Source organism: Pseudonaja textilis, chromosome 8, assembly GCF_049901715.1.
Source record: "Pseudonaja textilis isolate UNSWEBS1 chromosome 8, rPseTex1.2, whole genome shotgun sequence".
Lineage (NCBI taxonomy): Eukaryota > Metazoa > Chordata > Lepidosauria > Squamata > Elapidae > Pseudonaja > Pseudonaja textilis.
In genome coordinates, this window is record NC_141997.1 from 13,445,246 (window position 1) to 13,467,984 (window position 22,739).

General features: G+C 36.8%; 1 protein-coding gene across 5 annotated transcripts in view; it reads right to left on the minus strand.

Moving 5' to 3' along the window:
- STS (steroid sulfatase) overlaps positions 1 to 22,739 on the minus strand; it is a 241,759-nt gene that overhangs the window by 125,715 nt on the left and 93,305 nt on the right. For all 5 annotated transcript variants that reach the window (XM_087938374.1, XM_087938375.1, XM_026707342.2 and 2 more), the window contains 3 exons: positions 11,376 to 11,513; positions 4,432 to 4,591; positions 1,331 to 1,452 (listed from right to left, as the gene is read on the minus strand). In XM_087938374.1, the coding sequence (XP_087794500.1) occupies positions 1,331 to 1,452; positions 4,432 to 4,591; positions 11,376 to 11,513 (420 nt within the window). The remainder of the gene's footprint in view (positions 1 to 1,330; positions 1,453 to 4,431; positions 4,592 to 11,375; positions 11,514 to 22,739) is intronic.

Below are 22,739 nucleotides of genomic sequence, written 5' to 3' on the forward strand. Positions count from 1 at the left end.
ACAAAGAAGAAGCCATCTTCAATGACCAAGTAATTCTATGTGGGGGAACAAAAGGAAGGGGGGTGGGAAAGAGAGTGAAAAATTTAAGATTTGAGAAAACAAAAAAAAATAGTTTGAAAAGTAATTATAATATTAGGAAGAAACAGAAGAGAGGATTATAGAAGAGAAAATTAGAAAGACAGGGGGCCAAAAGGGGGAGGGAGAAGAAGAGGATGAAGAGGGAAAGGAAAAGAAGTTAAAAAGGACAGAAACAGGATATAGAAAAACAGGGAAAACATACAAGGATTAAAGGTATAACCCTATTTAAAAGACATAGAGATAATGGGTAAAAATTTAATTGAAAGAGGGAAAATATGAAACAAGTGTGATTAAAAAGATAGATAAAATACTCATTGTAATGTAATGGAATGTTTGTTAATAAATAAATAAAATAAAGAGAATGAGAGAATGAAATTTGGAAAGGATGGGAACATTTTAATTATTAATGAGTTATAAAAATTTAAGTGAAGAGGAATATGAAAGAAATATGAAAAAATTATGGAAATATTATAAGTGATATTCCATTGTATGATATTCCATTGAAAAATGTTAAAGATGTTAAAGATTATAACTAACATTAATAATAGAGCTGAACTGGAATAGAATAAGTATTATATTTTATATAATGTATATGTACATACATACATATATACTTTCTCTTTAAGAATTTAGTGTCTATTTTAAGAATGTACCAAGCAGAATTCGACTGGAAGTTATGTGTTATATTGAATGTTACAATTGTAAAGGCATAACTCTTTACATACAATTGTAAAGAGTTGAATGGACAAAAATTAAAAGATACAAAGGTGTCATACTCCAATCAGTAACTACAGGGGCAAATTTTGTTTAATGAGAAAAGAAAATAAGAAATTGAAACAGGACAGACAAAAGTATAAATATAATGATTAGAAAGATATTGAAACTTAGAAAAAGATATATATAATTGAATTTAGAAAGGAATGAGATAATTAAAAGCAAGGTTGAGAAAACTAAGGGAAGGGAAAAATTATTGAGAAAATGTTAAAATAGTAATAAGATATGGAATAGAACATAAAGATGAATATGAAATTGAGTTTGTATGGAGAAGTGATAACCTGGAACCATGCTATTCTCAAAAAAAGATATTTTATTTGTATTATGTTTTGTGAAAACCAAAATAATTTTTTTTACAAAAAAAGAGTTACAATAATAATTTTTCCATGTCCAGAGTCCAAAGCTCTTCCCTTGAGTATTTCAAACTATAATAAAAATTATATAAAATATTTAAATTTAAACAGACAATTTTACTTACTGTTTCTTGGATGCCACCGAACTGCGTTTAAATATGCATTACAGTAATGAAAGAGAAATTCATGCTCAGATTGGAGAACATTGCCTTGAAGCAAGGGCATTAGATCATGTCCATCAATAATTCTGAAAAAGACAATATATTAGAATCAGTAGAATCCATAAATGGTTTGACCAAAAAACAAAGTTGTGACTTAAACATTTCCATTTTTTAATAAATACAACACTAGCACTATATATACCTCTGGCAGTTAATTCCATATATTAAGTGACCACCCAATCTTTTGCTCTCCTTCTCCCTCTCCCTCCACAAAAAGTTGCTAAAATAGATATTGACTTAAAGCATATACTTATTTGTAAGTAGCATTGTTCTTGTTTTAAGCAAAGTAAAACAACCCCTTTTACAAAGGCAAAAATGTTGATAATTAATAAATGCATTGCAGTTTTTCATGGGAAAACCCTTTCTTGAAAATATCGAACAAGTGTACTGTATGACGAAGGATCAATGTTGAAGTAAGATTGAGATGCTTATCTATGGAATTAAGGATGGGAAAATCTGCCCTTTGTTTCTTATCAGATATGGCTTGGCCAGGCCCTGAGTGAATGCAAGCCAGGAAATGCTGTGCAATATGCAGTTTAGTTTCCAGAAATCCTATTGGATAGGCCTTCCCCAGGCACCTAATGGAGTCAGTTGGAGGAACTTAATTCATCAAGCCTGCTACTTGGTCTAATTGAATCTTTCATGGCTACATGGAATAGCAAAACAGCAATGGCTTCAAACCTGATTGCACCTGAACAACTTTTCTGTGCCCAGGCTTGCCAATGCTTCCCATAGAATATGAGGGACTTAAGGGAATTTAAGTGGACTAAGAGATCCAAGAGTATTGCTAGTGAAAAATAAGGCACTGTATTAAGATATTAAGTCCTACCTCATGGTGATAAGGATGGTGAAACATAAGTGTTTCTCTGCCGTTATTGCATCTGCCAATAATTGCCCAGTGGCTCTGTTCTGAGTCACTCAATCCCTCCTTGGAGGGAGAAGTGCTGAAATCTACTTAAAGGTCACTGAAGAAAATGCTGTACATCTCGCTGATAAAATTGGTTACATTCAGTATTCTTTGGACTTCAGTGGTAGAGCAATCTATGGGGTGGGGTGGGGCTATGTGTTGCAGGGTGAAGAGTTCAACCATTTGAGTGTTAGACCCATGCCCTGGATAAAACAGATTAGCTAGACCCTCTTTAGTCTGGATTCAGAAAAAGGTTTGGTACTGAGACAGCACTAAACATACTCGTGAATGAACTCTCACAGGTGTGGAGTGGAAGCAGTACATCCATTCTGTGTCTTCTTGACCTATCAGCGGCATTGGATACCATCAATCATCATATCCTTCTGGACCAGCTCAGTGTTTTGTATTGATTTTAGTATTTTTATTGTTTTAAAATGTTTATAATATATTCAGCTGTAACATACTTTTTTAATTGAAAGCTACCCAGAATCATTGACTAGGATGGGTGGCCATAAAAACAAACAAATAAATAAACAAAAAACAAACCTGGCTGTATTTCCAGCACTTTATTTAGTGTACCCAAAGGGAAGTGAAATCATAGAATTGAAATATTGGAAGGGACACTTGGGTTATTCCTTACAGAGTATAGAAATCCAGTTATACATTCTTACAATGGCTTTCTAACTCTACTAGAACACATCCAGTGAAGGAAAATCTGCCTCATCAACAAATAATTCCCTCAACACTGTCCAACTATTTACAAAGTCTGCACTACTATTACTATTAATCTTTCTATCACTCCTTATCACCCATCCCCTCCCACTTGTGACTGTATGACTGTAAATTTGTTGCTTGTATCCTTACGATTTATATCGAATGTTTCATAATATGATTCGATTACTTATTGTATCCTATGACTATTAAGTGTGGTCCCTTATGATTCTTGACTCTTTGATGAAGGTATATTTTCTTTTATGAGAGCATTTGCACCAAGACAAATTCCTTGTATGTCCAATCACACTTGGCCAATAAAAAAGAATTCTAATTCTGTTCCTAATTGGTTCTACTGTTGAACAACTGTTATTGCTGGGCAATTTTTCTAATGTTCAATTGGAATCTGTCTTCTGTAACTCAAGTACAAACTATATTGTAGCCTTATGGAGAATTTGTATATATTTATTTCTAAGCACAGTAATTTGTCCCAGGTATGTGTTTTATATTAAGGATGTATAAATTTAAGAACTGTGCCCTCTTATATAGACAGGGCTATTATTTATCACCTGAAAATGCCTAGCTTTATATATTTTTTCTACTGAAATATATTAGAAAGTCTGTACCACATTCCACTGCTAATGTGGCCTTTACTAATGAATTATTTAATTGTTGCAGTGTTGACACATAAACTTAATTCAAAGTTAATTCTTCGTGTGCTAAGGAAAGCTTTACAAATTGCTACATGTCCATGAAATCTGCACTCACTAAGCTGAATGGAAGAACAAAAAGTCACTATTTGTAATTTTAATATCTTTTCCCCTCTTCTGCTATGTCTTTTCCTGTAAGTACAAAGTATAAGGAATCCACTGTTATAACTGGAATAATAATTTGAGTGCAATATAGTTCAAATACTAATGTGGAAACTAAAATGTATCTGCGGCATGCTTTTTAGTGGTCAATGTTCAGATAGCTCCTTTACATGAGAAAATAATCTCTTTCATGAATAAAAAATATTCATTTCTTGTGTGTGTTTGTTTCTTTCATGATACTTGTCAGCGTCTGTGAGGAGTCATAAATAAGAGACAGGAGACTGATTTAGTCAAACAGGATAAAATGTGGATTCTGGCTGTAGGCCAGAAATGACTGTTTAGAATTATGGAGAAATTCAAAAAACAGTATGAATGCCATTCTGGAGCAACTATAACTCAACTATTATGTAAAGATTATACCATTTCTTCAAGTAATGATTGAGTTATATTTGCTACAGAAGACACTTATTCCATTATCCCATAAATAATGATTATACTTATAATTCCTTCAGAACTGCCAGACCCATGTGTTTTTAAGTTACCTCTTCTACAACAAATGGAATTAGGTTCTATACCGGTCATTGGGCAGTGATGCTCCAGCAAGTTTAATTATGGTAGGGAATATATCCATATTACTTGTTGGGTCAGAAATATGTTTTCCGGGGTCAAGAACACCAGGCCAGTAGAGGAGGCCAGGCACTCGAATCCCTCCTTCCCAATTTGTAGACTTTCCACCTGAAATAAAAACTCTAGTTTAATTTCAAGTTATTATTCTTTGGATTAGAACACAACAGTCAATATTTAACTGAATAGGTTAACTGAGTACCTTAACCATTAAATAATAAAATACAGAGTATGTTTATTGGACATATTTTTTTAAATGAAGACAAAAGTATTAAATGAAGACAAATGTTAGTTTTAATAAAAATATCTTTAAAAAAAACCACAATGAGATCAAGAACTGTACTAAAAGAAACATTTCTCTTTTTTTTTTCTCTCATAAGAAGTAATGTATCATCTTGAAAGAAAGAAAAAAAAGTTGCTCTTTCTGGAGAAAAAAAACCAAGCATACAATGTAAAATATTTTTCTTCTCTCTGCCCTTTTTACCCCCTTGTCTCTCCTCCATTTCCCTCTTCTGTATTCCCCTTTTCTGTTGCTTTCTAACATTGTATCTACTTTTCACCTTATTTTTCCCTTTTTTGGTTGTTTTTTTAGGTCTTAAAGTCTCCATTTTCTTTCCCTCCTTTCCCCCTTCTTCCCCAAATAAAGTTACTTGTTCGTTGAAGATGGCTTCTTCTTTGTCCCAATCTTCTTGTTGCACAGTCTTTTCTTGTATTTTCTCGTAGGTACAGATCGCCATTTCTAAGAATTGAAAAACAGAGCCAAGAGAGCCCTTCTCTTCTTGTTCCTCTTCTTTGTATTTTTTAAATTCCATTTTCAGTTCATCCACAAGTAATGCCATTGTAAAAAATTTTTTTCAAACAACCGCCCAAGTGTTTTTAATCATTCAGATATAATTTCCAAAAGTCCCAAAGTCACGAAGCAATCCAAATACACACAAGCTGTTTCTTTTAACACTTTCTTCTTTTTTCACTTTCTCTTTCTGGGGTTACTGTTTAGTTACAAAATTCCAGTTAAAATGTATCTTTTAGAAGTCTTGTTAGGATTTAATCAGATTCTTTTAAATTCCAGGCAGTCTCCTCCTTCCAAATCCTGCTCTTATTCTTTTCCTCTCCCTTCCCACTTACAGCAAAAAAGAGGTTTTTTTTTTTAGTGTTCAGAAATCCTTATTGTCCCCTTGACATTTAATTATCCAGTTTAATTACCTATTAATGCCAAAGCGGGTTTTTCTGATTTCTCATTCATCTCTGTTCACTGTCAACGTAAGGAAGGAGAGTGAAAAAAAAAAACTTTCCCTTTTCACTTTCATTCGCTGCTTCCAAATCTTCCTTGGGAGCGATGTATCTTTTTAAAAAAATTTAAATTCCAGGATACCTTAGTTGTTGCTTCTTATCCCGGTCAGCCAAAACTTCCACTTCTTAACTTCCCCCTGTACTTTCTTTTCTGGATGAGTGCTTCTTTGAGGCGGCAATTTCTGACCACTACTCTTACCGCCTTTGGGAAAGGGAGTTTAGCCAGCTGGCGAGGAAAGATGCGGCTTTCCTCGACCCTGCTGGAATCTCCCCCCTCTTCACCACCTCTACAGGGTGGCTTAGCCCCGAAGCCAAACCGGCCCCGGACGCTCCAGTGGTGAGCCCAGGCAGAAACCGCGCACGATCGCGGATTCTTGCCTGCCACTGAAGCCCTGCAAACCAGAAGTCGTCAATGTAAAATATTTTTATAATTATCATCAGTGTTTTGCAAATAAAGAAAATAAAGAATAAATAAATAAAATATTTCTTTCTTCTAGTTTTTTTAAAAGATAACCTAATATTTCTAGATATGAGATTTGGCCAGGATTGCTTAGTCAGAATTTATAACATAATAAAGTACTCTCATCAAACATTGGAAGGATCACATGTTACTTAACGAACTTCCAAGATGCAACTGATGTCAGAATCCAAAAGATGGATTTTGAGGCTGATTCAGTAAAGCAGTTCTTAAATCCAAGACTGAATTATTAATTTCAAATATATTGCCAAATCCAATTCATTTTCATTATCTCAAGTATAGAAGAAATTCTGATTGTTTGGCATTTGTTAGTCTGAAAAAGCCCAATCTTAGATATAAAGATATGTTAGATACATTTATTGTGACTATAAATTAAATGATTGTATTTCTTTTTATCAAAGTGATGGTAATAACAATTATCAAGAAAATATATATTATATATCTACTAGAATAATAGACATTACATTGAGAATCAGTCCAGTAATACTGTTTCTTTACTAACTTGATGTGAAATTGGTATGAAATGATTGTATTGTAGAATCCTTCAGTAAATAAAAATGTTGGATCAAGAGAAATTGTTTATTTTGTATCCATATACCATTTATAAGATGAGAAAGTTAGGAAACTTACAGTAGAAGCTGAATATACTTTCCAGAATATATGACAGGTGATTAAGCATCTGGACAACCAAAGAAAAATAACTCTTGACTTATTACACTATATTGTCAATTTTTAACAAGATATGTAAATATTTTAACAATATATAAATTGAAAACTGTTTTCCTACTTATCAACTCCAACTTTAAATGCAACCTCCTTTGAAAAGACTCGTTGCATCTATAAAAAGAGATTAAAATTATTTTAGGATTGCATGTCTCCATGTTTTATCCAAAGGCTAAGTTTGTCCTTGGCCTGAAAAAAAAATAGATCAAAGGATTATAGATTGCATTTTACCCACAAATTAACCTGATACTATTGCTGCAGTTGATACAACTCAGATGATACTGCTAAGTATCTAAGGCTGAGAAAGAATGAGTGCCCCATTATTTCCTAGCTGGCTTCCTGCCCGAAGAGGGTTTATAACTAATAGTCTCTGGGTTTCTAGCCTAGTGCTTTAACCACTACAACAAATTGACTCTCTAAGTCAGCCATTAAGTTCTCAGAAATTGTTATATCTTATTATCTGACTAATCATAAGATAAACAACAAAATTTCAGTTGTGAAGATGTGATGAGAGCTTTTAAACTAGACTAGTGCAATTACGGTTAAGTAGATTCCAGCTTCTCAGATGAGAAGGTTAATTTGATGGATTCATAATCACATGCTCAAAGGATACATTTTAGAAAGAGCCCTCATCACAAATGCTACCGTGATTGAAAATTGCAGTCTAATTTCTGTTTATATAAACTCGTAATCATTGGCTGAAACTTCAGAGTCTTTGGCTGAAAAATTATAATATTTCATTTTTATTTGTGTTTTTTTCTGTAGCTTGAATAGAACACATCTGATATTGAGCCTCCCTATTCTGTTTTTTTCATATGTAGATACTGTGCAAAAGAAGGGGTAAAAAAGGAAAAACAGAAAGAATAAGCATGGCATACTTAGTTAAATATTTATGCACACTTTCTGATACCTATGCATTTTTCCATAAATAATTGATGAGTTAAACTAATTAATGCTGTGCTCAAAATGCAACAGTGGTTCATATGTTGAGATTTCTTCTGCTACATTGACTCCCATTAAGACAAAAGCAAATTCAATTTTTGCACATTCACTAGTACTGAACATACACTTATGAATATTTTTTGCAAAATAAAATATCTTAATCTAAGCATGCCAAGATTATGTTCCAATTGAATGTTGAGTTAGTGGGAAGCAACAAAGAAAGATAAAGATAACTGAGGAAGCAACATTTGCACCTTAGAAGTAATGGTGAAGCCAGAATGAAAAGTGGGTGGGATCAAAAACTCTGCTATATAATCATAGGGAAATAGAAATAGTATCTATTTTTGAAATAAATGGCCTCTTTGCTGCCCTATTTGTTCTTAAATTAAATAAAACAGTTTCCCCATTTCCCTTTTAATAATATAGAATTACCAATTTGGTCACTTGTTTAATCCACCACTGCTCCTTAAATTAAATCCTCATATACTTCATAAGTAGGCAATCAGAATTTTGATATATTGTCTTCTTGTCTCTTGAGCCCAGGAAGCTTATTAAACAAATTAGAAACTTAATTTCACAACCTGATACTGTTACTGTTTCTGTGATATGAAACTTGAGCCTTATAGTAGTTTGTGAATTAGAAAATGTGAGATGTCATCTTAAAAGAGATAGGAAGAAGTACTTATTACAGACAATAAAAACATGGAACATTTTTGAAATGGGGAAGAGCATAGGAAGAAAAAGCTAATTTTCTCAGCCTACTTCTTCCCCTGATGATAAGGAACTTCCTGGATACTAACAAAGCAGTTAGTGAATTTGCCTTGCTATTTGTTTACAGCCATCTCTTCCAGCTCATCATTTATCACATCTATTCGGAGTATACTGACTCTGTGAATGTAGAACCAAAAATGCTTTCAGCCATGCTAGTTGACTCTTTTAATTGTAATCACATCAGGAGTATGTAAACTGAGTGAAGCTGGGACTTCATTCAGCAGTATAACCATTGCAACAGGACCAGATGCTGGGACTGAAGATAACATGGATAGGAAAGTGAAAAATATCCAGGAGTATGTTTTTAATTTTTCAGGTGGCAGCAATACAACTATAACTTGATGTGGGACCTCTTCCAAATGTTAATTAGGTCATTCCTTGTGAGTCTTTTAACAGGCTCATAAAATTCCTAAGATAAATTAAGGAAGCTTTATACCCTTTCTTGTTACTGTACATTTTTTTTTAACTTATAATTGCACGTTCTGTTATTCTTTGGTTGCTTGTAAATTTATAATCCTCAACTTATGACAACAATTGAGCCCAAAATTTATGTTGTTGAAAAACTTGTTAGGTGAGTTTTGCCCCATTTTATGACTTCTCTCTCCACATTTGTTAAGTGAATCATTGCAATTCTTAAATTAGTAACATGGTTATTAAGTGAATCTGGTTTCCCAATTGACTTTACTTCTCAGAAGGTTGCAAAAGGGGATCACATGACTCTGGTACACTGCAACTGTCATAAAAATGAGACAGTCATCAAGCAGCTGAATGTAAATCATGTGGCCATGGGGATGCTGCAACAGTCACAAGTGTGAAAAATGATCATAAGTTCCTTTTTTTTAGTGCTGTTGTTACTTTAAACTGTTGTAAGTCAAGGACTGCCTGTATTTATAATTAATACAATCATCTCTGCCTTGAAAGGACTCATCAGTAGAGATGACCAGGCTGAGAGCAAGAGAGGGATCAAGTATATCATAAATTTGGAGTCCATTTGCACCCACAAGAGATGTAAATCCAACCCTCCTTGAATTCTATTGACTCTTATCTACTGTCCTTTTGATCAGATTCTTGTAGAGAAATGGCATTGAATATGCTTGTACTCATTTGAACAACCCTGGTTACTGATTTATGTGCCTGACATGGAGTTCGTAATGTAATAAAAATAAATCTGGTAACAAAAAGGAATTCATTACCAATAATGAATTGATACAGTAACTTGATTTAGTTACTGTGTCTTGCTAACATTTGGTTCTGGCTATTATTTAGGACTGATATTCTATCTTCCTTCATTTTCTTCTGTTTATTTTACCTTATCCCAGCTTTATATGATTGTCACTTGAAGAATCATTAAGATATTTCTCTTGGTAGACTTTTCTGCAGTTAACTTGATTTCACTTTTTAATACTCTATCTAGAGTACATGTAGTTCTTATTAGTAGGCAAGTGGCATTATCATTGGATAGAGTCCATCATTGCTAGTTATGCTTTCAAATATGATACAATGTAGAGATAAATAACATGATGTGTGCTTACTGGGTATTGAAGTAAGCAATGTAATGAGTTTTGCTATGTACATAAAAGAAAAGATAACATTTGTCAAGAATCAAGAATCATCAGGTACAACACCTATGACTATTATTAAGTGTTGTACCTGATGATTCTTGACTCTTGACAAATGTATCTTTTCTTTTATGTACACTGAAAGCATTTGCACCAAGACAAATTCCTTGTGTGTCCAATCACACTTGGCTAATAAAGAATTCTATTCTATTCTATTCTATTCTATTCTATTCTATTCTATTCTATTCTATTCTGTTGAATTTAAGTTTTATAAGTGTTAGATAAAATGAATAATGGTTGTATTGGTTATGGCATAAAGCTAGAAACTGGGAGACTATGAGTTCTATTCTGATCTTAGACACAAATCCAACTTAATGACCTTGAGCCAATAACTCACTTTCAGTCCTCAGAAGAAGGCAATGACAAATCTCTTCCAAAAATCTTGCCAAGAAATCTGCAGGGTCTACTACAGGCAGTTATCAAAGTCAAAAAGGGACTTTGGCACTCAAAGATACACACACAAACTTTGGCACACAAACACACAGAGAAAGATCAAATGGGCAATATGACAAAATTATTGTATAAACCTATTCATTAGGAGTTTTAACATTTATGCATATATGCATGGAAAATCGAAGGTATTTTGCTTTGTTGGGCAAAGAACATGAGTCACAAATGGACAAGGAATAAAAATGGATTGCATTCAGTGATATTCATGGGGAAAAGGGAAATTTTTAAAAAATGAAAAGTAAATAAATGGTGAAGATGGAAGTTTGATGCAAACCTTACCTTTTTTGTGCATGTGTGTGACATGAACTCATGTACAAAAATGCTTTTTTCAAAACACAAAATTTGTTGCATTGCTATTTTTATTTACTTCCCTCAACTATGTACACCATTGTTTGCATATCAGAGAAAATGGCATGTTTGATCACAACACTATTTCTTGCTGTTCCTTATATCTAATGACACACCTGGCCCTATTGATATGACTAAAATGTCCCAACAAAAGAACTGTATTCATAGCTGTTTTCTAAATATATATCCACTTTTTTAAAACAAGGTAGGTAGGTTATTTTAACTATGAGGACGATTGAACAGAATTTGTGAATAGTAAAAAGCTGGCTCCTACCCTTAAATATTCCATTATGACCACCATGGACTTCTCCATTGTCTGATATTTCTTCAAGATGTGCTCCATGATCTGAAGTGAAATATACAAGAGTATGCTTGCTTAAGTTCCATTGATCTAATACTTGGAGAATCTGTCCTGTAAAATAGATGATGAAAAGAAGAAAAAGTTTTATTTCAAAATACAGTATAATTTTTGAAAAGGAAAATTACATTTAAAATATCACTATGTATAAGGCAAAACTCTATAGAAAGACTCCTAGGAGATTGCAAACACAATAATGCATATAACTGGTTTGACTAACCTGGGGTTTTTCTGAAACATAAAATAGAATTTATCTAATTTAAGAAAAGACATTCTGAATTCAAGCCATCTCTTTGGATAACAGAGATGAAATGATAGATAGCGTTGCAGCTACAGGAATCTTCAGGGAGAGTGATCATGCAATATTGGAATTCAACATATATAACCACATAGGTAAAAGCCCATTTTCACCCCTGGGCCACCCACAGTTCAGAGGTGGTATTCAACTGGTTCACACCAGTTCAGGTGAACCGGAAGCGGTGATTTGGCATGGGTTGCCAAACCGGTGGCGACTCCTGGCTCGCCACGCCCCCAACCCGGTCACCCGATCACCCACTTGCCCTGGTCACTCTCCTAGCTTTTCCTACCAGTGGCAGCCATGGCAGCTTGGGTGGATGTCCCAGGGTTGCTGCACATGCGCACTGCATGTGCAGCTGCTACACATGCAGTGTGCATGTGCAGCAGCCCTGGGACATTTGCCCACCTGCCGCCCTCCCGGGGGATGTTTTCTTCCTTCTCCTGGTGGAAGTGCCTCTTCCAGCCTGGCCCAGCCAGCAGGTGGGTGGGTGGATATCCTGGGGCTTCTTGCCCACCCTTGTCAGCAGCACACCCTGTTCTCTGTGCCAGTCCTGGCAAGTTCGAGCAGCCAGTGCATAGAACAGGGTGGTGCCAGACCATTGGAGTAGTGGAGCGAAGCCGGAGATCAGTAGCCACCTCTTTTGCAGTATGGAAATCCTCCCCAAATCGGCCGGCTGGTCTCCTCCTTGGCCATACAGAACAAATAGGCAGAGAAGGAGATGACCAGCCGCCCGATTCGGGGAGGATTTCCATGCTGCAAAAGAGATGGCTACTGATCTCCAGCTTCGCTCCACTTCTCCAATGGTCCAACGCTGCCCTGTTCTATGTGCCGGCTGCCTCCCTTCATGCTCCTTGTGCACGCTGGGAGCGCCTAACCAGAGCGAGAGCAAAGTTGACTGCTATGAGGTTAGTGCCTTGGCTTCCCCTCTTCCTCCTCAGAGTTGCCCTGAGCTGGTGTGTTTCTTTACTTGGGTAGCTAGATGGCTGCAGCAGCGCCCACAGCAGCAACAGGCTGCACCACAACAATGAGGTACAGAAAGATTTGGTGGAGCAAATTTATCTCCGAGGGGCTTCTGGCAAAAAAACAAAACAAAAACTACCCCAAAACAAAACCCATTCAGCAGGCAGACTCGGCAGGCAGTCGTGATCTTTAGTTGGCCTTTTTTTTTGTCAGGAGCGGCTCCCTAAATGAGAAAGCTGGTTGCAAGATGAGGAAAGCTGAGAAAAGGCAGCGGAAGTGGGACAACAAAGCAAGTAAGTAAATCTTTGCGTGCCAGCTGGCCTCTTTATTCCCCCTCATTCCCAAGGTAGCCCTCTGGAATGGCAGCGGCAACACACATGGCTGCCTTTTCTCTTGCCGCACAATCTTTGAGACTGCAGCTCCCTAAAGATAATGGTGCTGTGGTATCAATATGCTGGGGGCGGCGCAGGTGAGCAGTAGTGACAGCCTTACTGTGCAGAAGCAAAGCGCAACTTGTCTTTCTTTCTCGGATTTTAGATTCCTATTTGCTATGCAATGGGCAGCAAAGCTAGGTTCACCTCCCTGGTCTAGTAGCTGGAAAAGGGGGTGGAGAGAAACTCCCGTTGCCAAGGTACGCGTGGGTAGGATGGGGTGAAGAAATTCAAACTTCAACCTCCTGGTGTGGCAAGGGACTTTGGGCAAAGGCTGGAGGGAAAGGCCTTGGCTCACTCACGCTCTCTCCCTCCCCAATCTATCTTGATTGCAGGTGGAGCCACATTGCCCTTTCCAAGCCCACTGTTGGTAAAGCTGGGTGCCGGTGAGGGCTGTCTTTTTGCTTAGCTTTATCCAGCTGTCGGGGAGAAAACAGACGGGGGCCTGGGGAGGAAGCCACTCTCTCCCCCTCGATAGTTGGACAAAGCTATGCAAAAAGCCAGCCCTAACTGGCACCCAGCTTCACCGACAGCAGGCTTGCAAAAGGCAATGTGGCTCTGCCTGCAATCAAGATAGACTGGGGAGGGGAAGCACTGAGGAGACCGCAGGAGGGAATCCAGGCAAAGGGGCGAGGGAGGGCATCCGTAGCAAACTGCACTTTCTTTCACCCCTCTTCTTTCGGAAGGCTCCGATCAGCTCCCCTTCTCCGCCTCTCCTCTCACCCCATTAGCCGGCTACCAGTGGCCTTTATTGTGTTTCAGGCATTTCCCACTCAAATGGCATGCCACATTTGCAATTCCCCCTATGGAGAAGGCAGCAGGGGAATGGGGGACTGGTAGCAGAGGAGCTGCTTTCAAACCATTGGCTTTTGCGGGGTGGAGAGTCTCCCTCTAGTTATACAGGCAGAGGCACAATTCCCATTTTGGTAGCTTCCCTTAGTGGAAATTATTATTAAAAAAAACAACAGCCCTGTGACTGCCAGGCTAGCAGCAGAACTTCCGTGCCCTGAATGGACACACCCACACCACCCATAAGTGTGTATCTGCCAGTAGCAGATGGTTTGTACAAAATGAAAGGCTTTGCCTACCCTGGCCAGTAGAGCCGCATCTCTCATTAGTGCTGAGAGGCTGAGGAGAAGGCATTGCGTGCTTACCAAAATGTCTTTCTGACAGCCTCACCTGTAGCAGAGATGAGAATGTCAACTGTCTCTAGCCCCTAATTCTCCTTAAGCATTGCCAAATGAAGAGCAGCACTGGCAGATTTTCTAAGCCTAAAGCAGAGGGGGAGGGAGGGAGATATCCAATCCAACCTCTCATATGTGTGTGTGGAGTGGGGAGACATATGGCTTCTTGGGGGTGCATATTTGAGAAGTGTCAAGAGAAATATTAAAAGTGCAATCAGTTTGGGATTAAATTCCAAATGAAATTGGGTCTTCAGGGTAAGGAGACATAAGGCGCTTTCAACTGCAAGTTTCCAAAAAACCGTATTAACCCATTAGACCAGAGGGAGCAAAAGAGATAGGGTCCCAATGAGGGTCTTACCTATTTAATTTAGGAATAATGGAATAACAGAGCTGAAAGGGACTTTGGAGGTCTTCTAATCCAATCCTTTGCTCAGGCAGGAAAACTGAGGATATCAAGTCTGAGTGGACGGCCAGGTAAAAGTGTCAGAATAACCTTTGAAGAGGACCCTATACCAGGGGTCTCCAACCTTAGCAACTTTAAGACTTCTGGACTTCAACTCCCAGAATTCCTCCCAGAATTTTGGGAGTTGAAGTCTACAAGTCTTAAAGTTGACAAGGTTGGAGAGCCCTGCCCTATATACCATTTCAGAGAAATGGCTGTCCAGTCTCTTCTTGAAAACCTCCAGTGCTGGAGCATCCAGAATTTCTGGAGACAAGCAGTTCCACTGTTTAATTGTTCTCACTGTCAGGAAATTTCTCCTTAGTTTTAGGTTGCTTCTTCTTTGTTCAGTTTTGATCCATTGCTTCTTGTTTTGCCTTCTCCGCTTTGGAAAATACATTGCCCCCCTTCTTTGTGGCAACCACTCAAAACCCTGTTTTGTGACCTGCCTATCACACTCTTGGGCAAAGCATGTGAGCTATTTCCTCCTTTCAGTGGCCCATAAAAATACATCTATAGTATGTGGATGCAGAAAATAAAGTCAAAAAAAGGTGAATTTTTTTACAGAACTATAGATACATTGAGACTGGGGGTAACAAGGAGTGGCTGAGAGGGGAGGGACTGGGCGAAATGCCCCTTGACATGACTGATGTCGAGTTGGCCTTGCCCACCCAGTCACATGACCACCAAGCATGCCCACCCAGTCACATGACCACCAAGCCACACCCACCAAATTAGCCACACCCACAGAACCAGTAGTAAAAAAATTTGAATCCCACCACTGCCACTGTTCATTGTCCACCTTCAGTACTTTTGTTTTGGGAAAACAGTCTGCTCTAGCTGGTAGCTCCAAGAATTTGGCCTTGGTGGGTAGCTCCTCTCTGGCAGAAGGCGGCTCTCATAATTCCTTAGCTCTCCCTCCTCCCTAGGAATGTAATCATCTTCCCGTTTCTGTTTGGCAAACTGCAAGCTGGAAGTTGATGCAGGTAATATAAAGCGAGTCATCTTTGACCCTTTGACCCATTTTTGTTTTGTTTTTCCAAAATGGGAAATGAAAGAAACATCAGAAAACCACAAGTAATATCACCCTCTGACACCAGTATTGACAAACACTATCAAGAGAAATTCAAAAGAAAATTCAACCACCTAGAGAATAACAAAAGATTGAAAATTGTTGTGGGGAGAAAACCATTTCTGAGATGGTAAGACATATTTAACAGATATCTAAATGAAAGTTAGAAGTGGATTGATACATTAAAAACACATGCAAAATTACCTTGCATTTAAAACATCTAAACTTTGCTACTGATCTAGCTGCACAAACCCTAGCAACAGTTAGGACATGAAGGTATAAGTGCCTTCTTATATTTATAGTTCACACAGATTAAACATATTCTGTGGATCTTCTGATCAGGTTTAAATTTATTTATAGTGGAATCAGCTTTTATTTTCTAAGGGGAGTTTTGCAATAGCTTACTTATTTGAGATTGGCCTCAATGTTTCCTTAGTTTATACCTCAGAATGCCTTCAAAGCTCCTAAAGCTGGCTGTATCTGTGACCTAATTTCCATGAAAATTTTCTGTGTGAGGCAGGTTAGTCCTGTAAATTTGCATACATTTTTGGTGCGGGGATTTATATGTACCATTACCAGATGTGACATTTCAAAAATATGAAGCAAGAGCAGAGAGAAGAGAAAAAAATGATAGTTCCTAATTAAAATTAAACTACATATAAAATAAGGTACTCTTCTACACAAGATCACTCTTATAAAAATGCAGAAATACAAAAGCAAACACATTCATTTTTTTTCTTTCTACAGAAACAAAAGTGTGTGATAACTGAGTGAAGAAAAGGGAAGGTTATGTTGCAAAGGGTATAAAAGAGAAAATGAAACGTGTAAGCAAACATTGAAGGAAAGAAGATATACAAACCCTATTAGGTGTTAAAAGATTTAAATTAAACATTACATTAAAATTAAATATTAAAATTTCCTATTTTAGTAGCCCCTTTCTTCAGGCTAATGTTCATAGCTCAGTGGCATGTACAGTTTTTCAGTGGCATGTACACTTCCTGCCTATATCTCAGTTAAAAAAACCTTATTAACAAATGCAAGATTACCCCTTCAATCAGGTAAGTATTGGGAGAAAATGACTGTAAGGCTATCTGTTAGATAAATAGATAAGAGTGCATATACATTTTCATATTTTTTCCCCTGCCACACAAACTTAGATATGTAATATCCTTCTGCCATTTTTTAAACAGATGAAGGGATCTTGTAGATCATCTAGTCCAACCCCCTGCCCAAGCAGACCCTACACCATTTTTGACAGATGGCAGTCCAGTCTCTTCTTGAAAGCTTCCGGTGATAAAGTTCCCACAACGTCTAAAAGGCAAGCTGTTCCATTGGTTCATTGTTCTCACTGTCAGAAAATTTCTCCTTATTTCCAGGCTGAATCTCTCCTTGTTCAGTTTCCATCCATTATTCCTTGTCTGGCCTTCAGGGTGCTTTGGAAAATAGCTTGATGCCCTCCTTTCTGTGGCAGCCCCTCAAATATTGGAACACTGCTATCATGTCTCTCCTGGTCCTTTTCTTCACTAGACTAGCCATGCCCAGTTCCTGCAACCATTCATTGTATGTTTTAGCCTCCAGTCCTCTAATCATCTTGATTGTTCTTCTCTGAACTTTTTCTAGAGTCTTAGCATCTTTTATATAGTGTGGTGTCCAAAGCATGATGCAGTACTGTAGGTGTAGACTTACTAAGTTTATATATATATATATATATTTTAACTTTCAGCAATTGTTTAGTAAGAAGATAAAATGAATTGAAAGTGCTTAAATAACTTATTCAAAGTCCAAGAATAAGTTATAAGACTTATTGGCTTAATGGACTTGCCTTTGGTCCACGAGGCAGCACAAAAATAAGTCATAGTCAAGTCCCAACCAAAGGAGTTTAAATTCTCACAAAACCTTATTAAGCAGCTATATTGAAAGGGAAAAAGTTACAGAATCTTGAAACTGAAAATGTGAATATTAGCATCCCATTTATCAGTAAGTTTGTTAGAGTAAGGATTCTTTGATATGCCTGGCAGCCTTTTAACTATAGCAGGAAGGTACTAAATTCCTAAGTCTGACAGGAAGAACGTAGCCCATATTTTGTCCCTGCAAAGTTCTGAAAACTATCTTCTCACTTCCTCCTCAGGGTCTGAGGAGTCTCTTACATTACAACTGTCATAATTTGCTTTGACCTAACAACAGATGTATTTTCTGCTTATTATTATGCTTACCAATGGTGGGATTCATTTTTTTTTTTTACTACCAATTCTGTGGGCATGGCTTGGGAGGGCGTGGCAGGGAAAGGATACTGTAAAATCTCCAGTCAGAGGTGATATTTGCTGGTTCTCCAAATGACTCTAATTTCCACTACCCGTGCTCCAGAACTGGGCAGAACCTGCTGAATACCACCTTTGATGCTTACTTATCCTAATCTCCCCCACAAAAAAAATGCTAAACTGAAAATTAGTTTTAAAATGTCTTCTCCCTCAGTTCCAATAGAGTCAGATTACCTATTTCTCTTTTTGATTCTCTGTCCATATCTTCTGTCTTATTCCCCCAAATTTCTACTTTGTTGTTAATTGGTTTTACATCTTGAGATACTTGCTTTACAAAGTTTTCCATCTCCTTAACTTCTTTCATTTTCTCTTTCATCTTTATAAATCTTTCATTCTTTCTTCTTTTCAATTTATTGTCTGACAATTATTCTGTCAATTTATTATCAGGTGATTCAGTTAACTTTCTGGACGGTTGTTCAGTTTCTGAAGCAAGGGATATTTGGTACTCTTTGACCTTGGTTCTTTCATTACCCAAATTAGGCAATATCATTAGTGCTACTTGATGTTACATAGTTTGGATAACGAAATGTCTGCAAGAAAACAACCAAGGACTCCTCATTTCAATCCTGAGCTTCTTATATTCTCCTTTATTATTTTTTGAAACAAATCTGGTATAACTCTCTCTTGAGGTGGTCTAATGATCTCTTCTTTCTCTCCAATATTTCTGTTTTTCTGGTGATGGCCATTATGGTACTACAATCCAAAAATGGAAGTATCACAAGGAAAGCAGAAAAGGCAAGTTGTCTTAAAAGTCCCTCCCTTTTTCTCTATTTTGTCTTTCTGTGCCCATAATACTTTTGGCTCAAGTGGAATACCATGATAATAGTTAGATCACAGTCAACATCTCCATAGTTTCAATCAGCAACACAATCTTATGCATAGTATTTTTACCTCTTTTTTTAATCCACAAATTGTCTGTACGCTTTAAGAGTAAACAAAAGCATTCAAATAAAGGTGTGAGGTGCAAGAAATAAGGAAGCAAGACAGTTCAAACAACTACAGGTAACACTTTCTACAAGAATCTGAACTACTAATGGTCAAAGCAAATTGGAGGTAGATAAGAGTCAACATAATTCAAGGTGGGCTAGTTTTAGATCTCTTGTGGGCATGAAGCGACTTGAGCAGTGGTGGGATTCAATTTTTTTTACTACCGGTTCTGTGGGCGTGGCTTGGTGGGCATGAAGGGGAAGGATACAGTAAAATCTCCAGGCAGAGGTAGTATTTTCTGATTCTCAAAACTACTCAACATTTCCACTGGAACTGGTCAAAACCTGCTGAATACCACTTCTGGATTTGAGACTGATGATGTACTTGATCCCTCCCTCAGGCTTAGCCTGGAAATCTACAAAAGGTCCAGTTTATTTAATTTAAATCCAATTTATTTAAAATCACTTTTACCCAAAATGTGTGTCTCTTGTATTTGTTTTATTTGTTACATAAACTGCTAGTCTATAACTTCTGTCTTATTCTCCAGAACTTCTACTTTGTTATTAATTTGTTTCATATTTTGAGATACTTCCTTTAAAGAGGTTTCAATTCTTTTAAATAGTTTTTTTTAAAATGGTATTCAGAAAGAATGATAACTCAACAAATGGAATTTTTATCCTGCTGCTCAGAAAATTTTCTTTAGCTGTAATTGGTTCTATCCAGAAATATTTAAGGATTTAGGCTTGTGAAAATCTTGAATCTATAGTCAGTTGTGCACTTCCTCCCAGCTGTTCAACCCATGAGTTGACCACAAAAACCTGTAGTCTACTCACAAGGAGAGGAAGAATGCAAGTCAGTGATCTCACAATAAGTAAGCCTTCTAGAATGCAAGTCAGTGATCTCACAATCCGTCCTTTTTCCAAAAAGATTGTGGTGGTCAGCATTTACCACCTGCCTGATAATTTTTGCCACAGTATCGTCCCCACTCATTCAATGTATAGTTCTCTATGAATTTTCACCAGAAGCTGGATGATTCAGAGAAGATGATCACTTACTGAAATGTTATTGAATTGGTTGGGTTTGGGGGGAGAGTGTTTTCTTTAAATGGGACATTTTATTTTTTACTGTGCTGCTTAGAATTTCATATATAGATGGACAGATATATAAATGTATAACAGTTGAAAAAAAATAGCATGCTTAACCCGAATAAGGAAAAATCTGACAATTCTCCTCAAACACGTGGACAATCAAGCTCAGAAGAGAAAAGTGCAACCTAGAACTATGAAGAAATTTCCTGACAATAAGAATAATTAATCAGTGTAACAATTTGCTTTCAGAAGTTGTGAATGCTCCAATGCTGGAAGTTTTTAAGAAGAGATTGGATAACCGTTTGGCTGAAATGGTTTAGGGTTTCCTGCCCAAGCAGCGGGTTGGACTAGAAGACCACCAATTCCCTTCCAATTCTGTTATTCTGTTCTGTTCTGTTCTGTTCTGTTCTGTTCTGTTCTGTTCCGTTCCGTTCCACTCCACACCACTCCACTCCACTCTACTCTATTCTACTCTATTCTATTCTTTGAGAAATCTTGGGGCACCTTAAGTTTTATCCTAGAAATAACTAAAAACTAGGGGCTTATTCATTTGATACATTAAACTGCAGTCTGCAAAAGTTTATGCTACAATGAATTTTAGACAAGTCCCTTTACGATCCTTTTTTATGCTTATGAAAGCTTAAAAATTTTGTGTGCTCTGAACTTTTCTGTACTTTTTTCTGTACAGTATTAAGAAGGACATGACTGTGGATTCCTTTGCATAAATAACCAAAGAACCTGTTTGTCTGCTGAAATAGCTATACCAGAACAGAAGCACAGAAGAATTGCTATAGAATTCAAAAGTAAATAGAAAATGACAAAAGAAAGATTTGAAAATGAGGGCTTTTTGTTCTCAGCTCAGAAAACCAAATGAAGGTCAGTCCATCAATGAGATTTACCAGACTTTAACAAAACAAACCATCATGGCAAGGAAGAAGATTTTTGCTTGTTTAACATAGAAGAACACTAGCATGCAACCTATCATTAAAAATTCTCCCCAATTTGACACATCTGAAGTCAGATACTACTGATCAGAATATTCTGAAAACTGTATTTTGCAAGTTGCAGTAAGTCCTAACTTCAGAATAAAACGCCTATTCTGAATACTAAACAAAATGAACATGTTTATAACCATTTTCTTTTCAGTATTCCAAAACGTTGAATTCTGTAAGTGGTTTGTTGGTTTCTAGTATATTTTTTAAATATAATCTTTTCATCCAAACCACTAAAAGTAGGACAGATAAATTCCTTATTCCTACTGGCTGAAAAATGCATGAGGGAAAAAAGCAGGCAGAAGTGATTTTCAGCTGCTTGATAGCTTGCCAAATAAATATAGTTAAGAAACCAGCAGTAAAAACCTTTGCTGAAGGAAAATTAGACTTTAGGAGCACTGTTTTGTAGGTGCTGCCATATGCTGTTTTATATTATCTTGGCACTAAGTAAATGCAAAGTCTATGCAATGTTATTGTATGCACTGTTTGCATACTCATATTGATGTTGAGTTTTCAGATGATGTGTTCTATTAAAGAGTATGCTGTTTTGATTGGATAGAATGTTATTGGGTTTCTGTAAAATGTATCATTATGCCCTATTCACTAATAAAACAGAACACTCACAAGCGAATAGAAAACAATAACTCTTCTTGCTCTTATAGCCTATTGATTGTGCTTTTTGCTGGACTTCTGTTGCCATTTTAAGTAGATGAGCTGAGAGAAAATTTCCTTTAGTGGTTTCCTAAGAGAATTTAAGCCATATTTTCATTTAAAAAGTAATCATTTCTTTTCTGTAGGACAAGTAGTAGGTATCAGACCACATAGACAAACATCCCACCTACAGTTATGGCAAAGAATCTTTTCCCTGTTGTTCACTGTGGTAGAAAATTAAAAATGTTCTACTGTGTTCAGAAAAAGAACTTTTGTAAAATTGTAATTTTGTTTTGGGAGAACACAGCTTGCTTGGAACAGTCTAGAATGGTTTGTTTAACTGAAGTTTGAAATAAAACACCATTTCTATTTTGTGCTCATGTTTACAATATATCTAGGTTTCCAACCTGGCTAAGTAAATAGACAGTGTAATGACAATTTCTATTCAATTCACAGTCTTTTGCAGTGACATTAACCACTTTTCATTCTGTGATAAACACTTTGCTGATTAAATGGACAGAATTTCAGCATGGAAGAATGAAAGACATGGGAACTCCAAACATAAACGCAATCTACACAGACTTCTGTAAAGCCTTTGATTCAGTAGTACACGACAAACTACTCCTAAAACTAAAATCTTATGGTATCTCTGGACACCTGCATAACTGGATAGAAGCATTCCTGTCAAACAGAAAACAAATGGTCAAAATTGGGAGCGTCCTATCAAATTCTGTACCTGTCAACAGTGGTGTCCCCCAAGGCAGTGTTCTAGGACGAACTCTTTTCATACTCTACATAAATGACTTCTGTGATCATATTAAGAGCAACTGCATTCTCTTCGCTGATGATGTAAAGCTATTCAACAGCACAGACTATACTGCCACCCTTCAAAAAGACTTTAACTATGTATCAGAATGGTC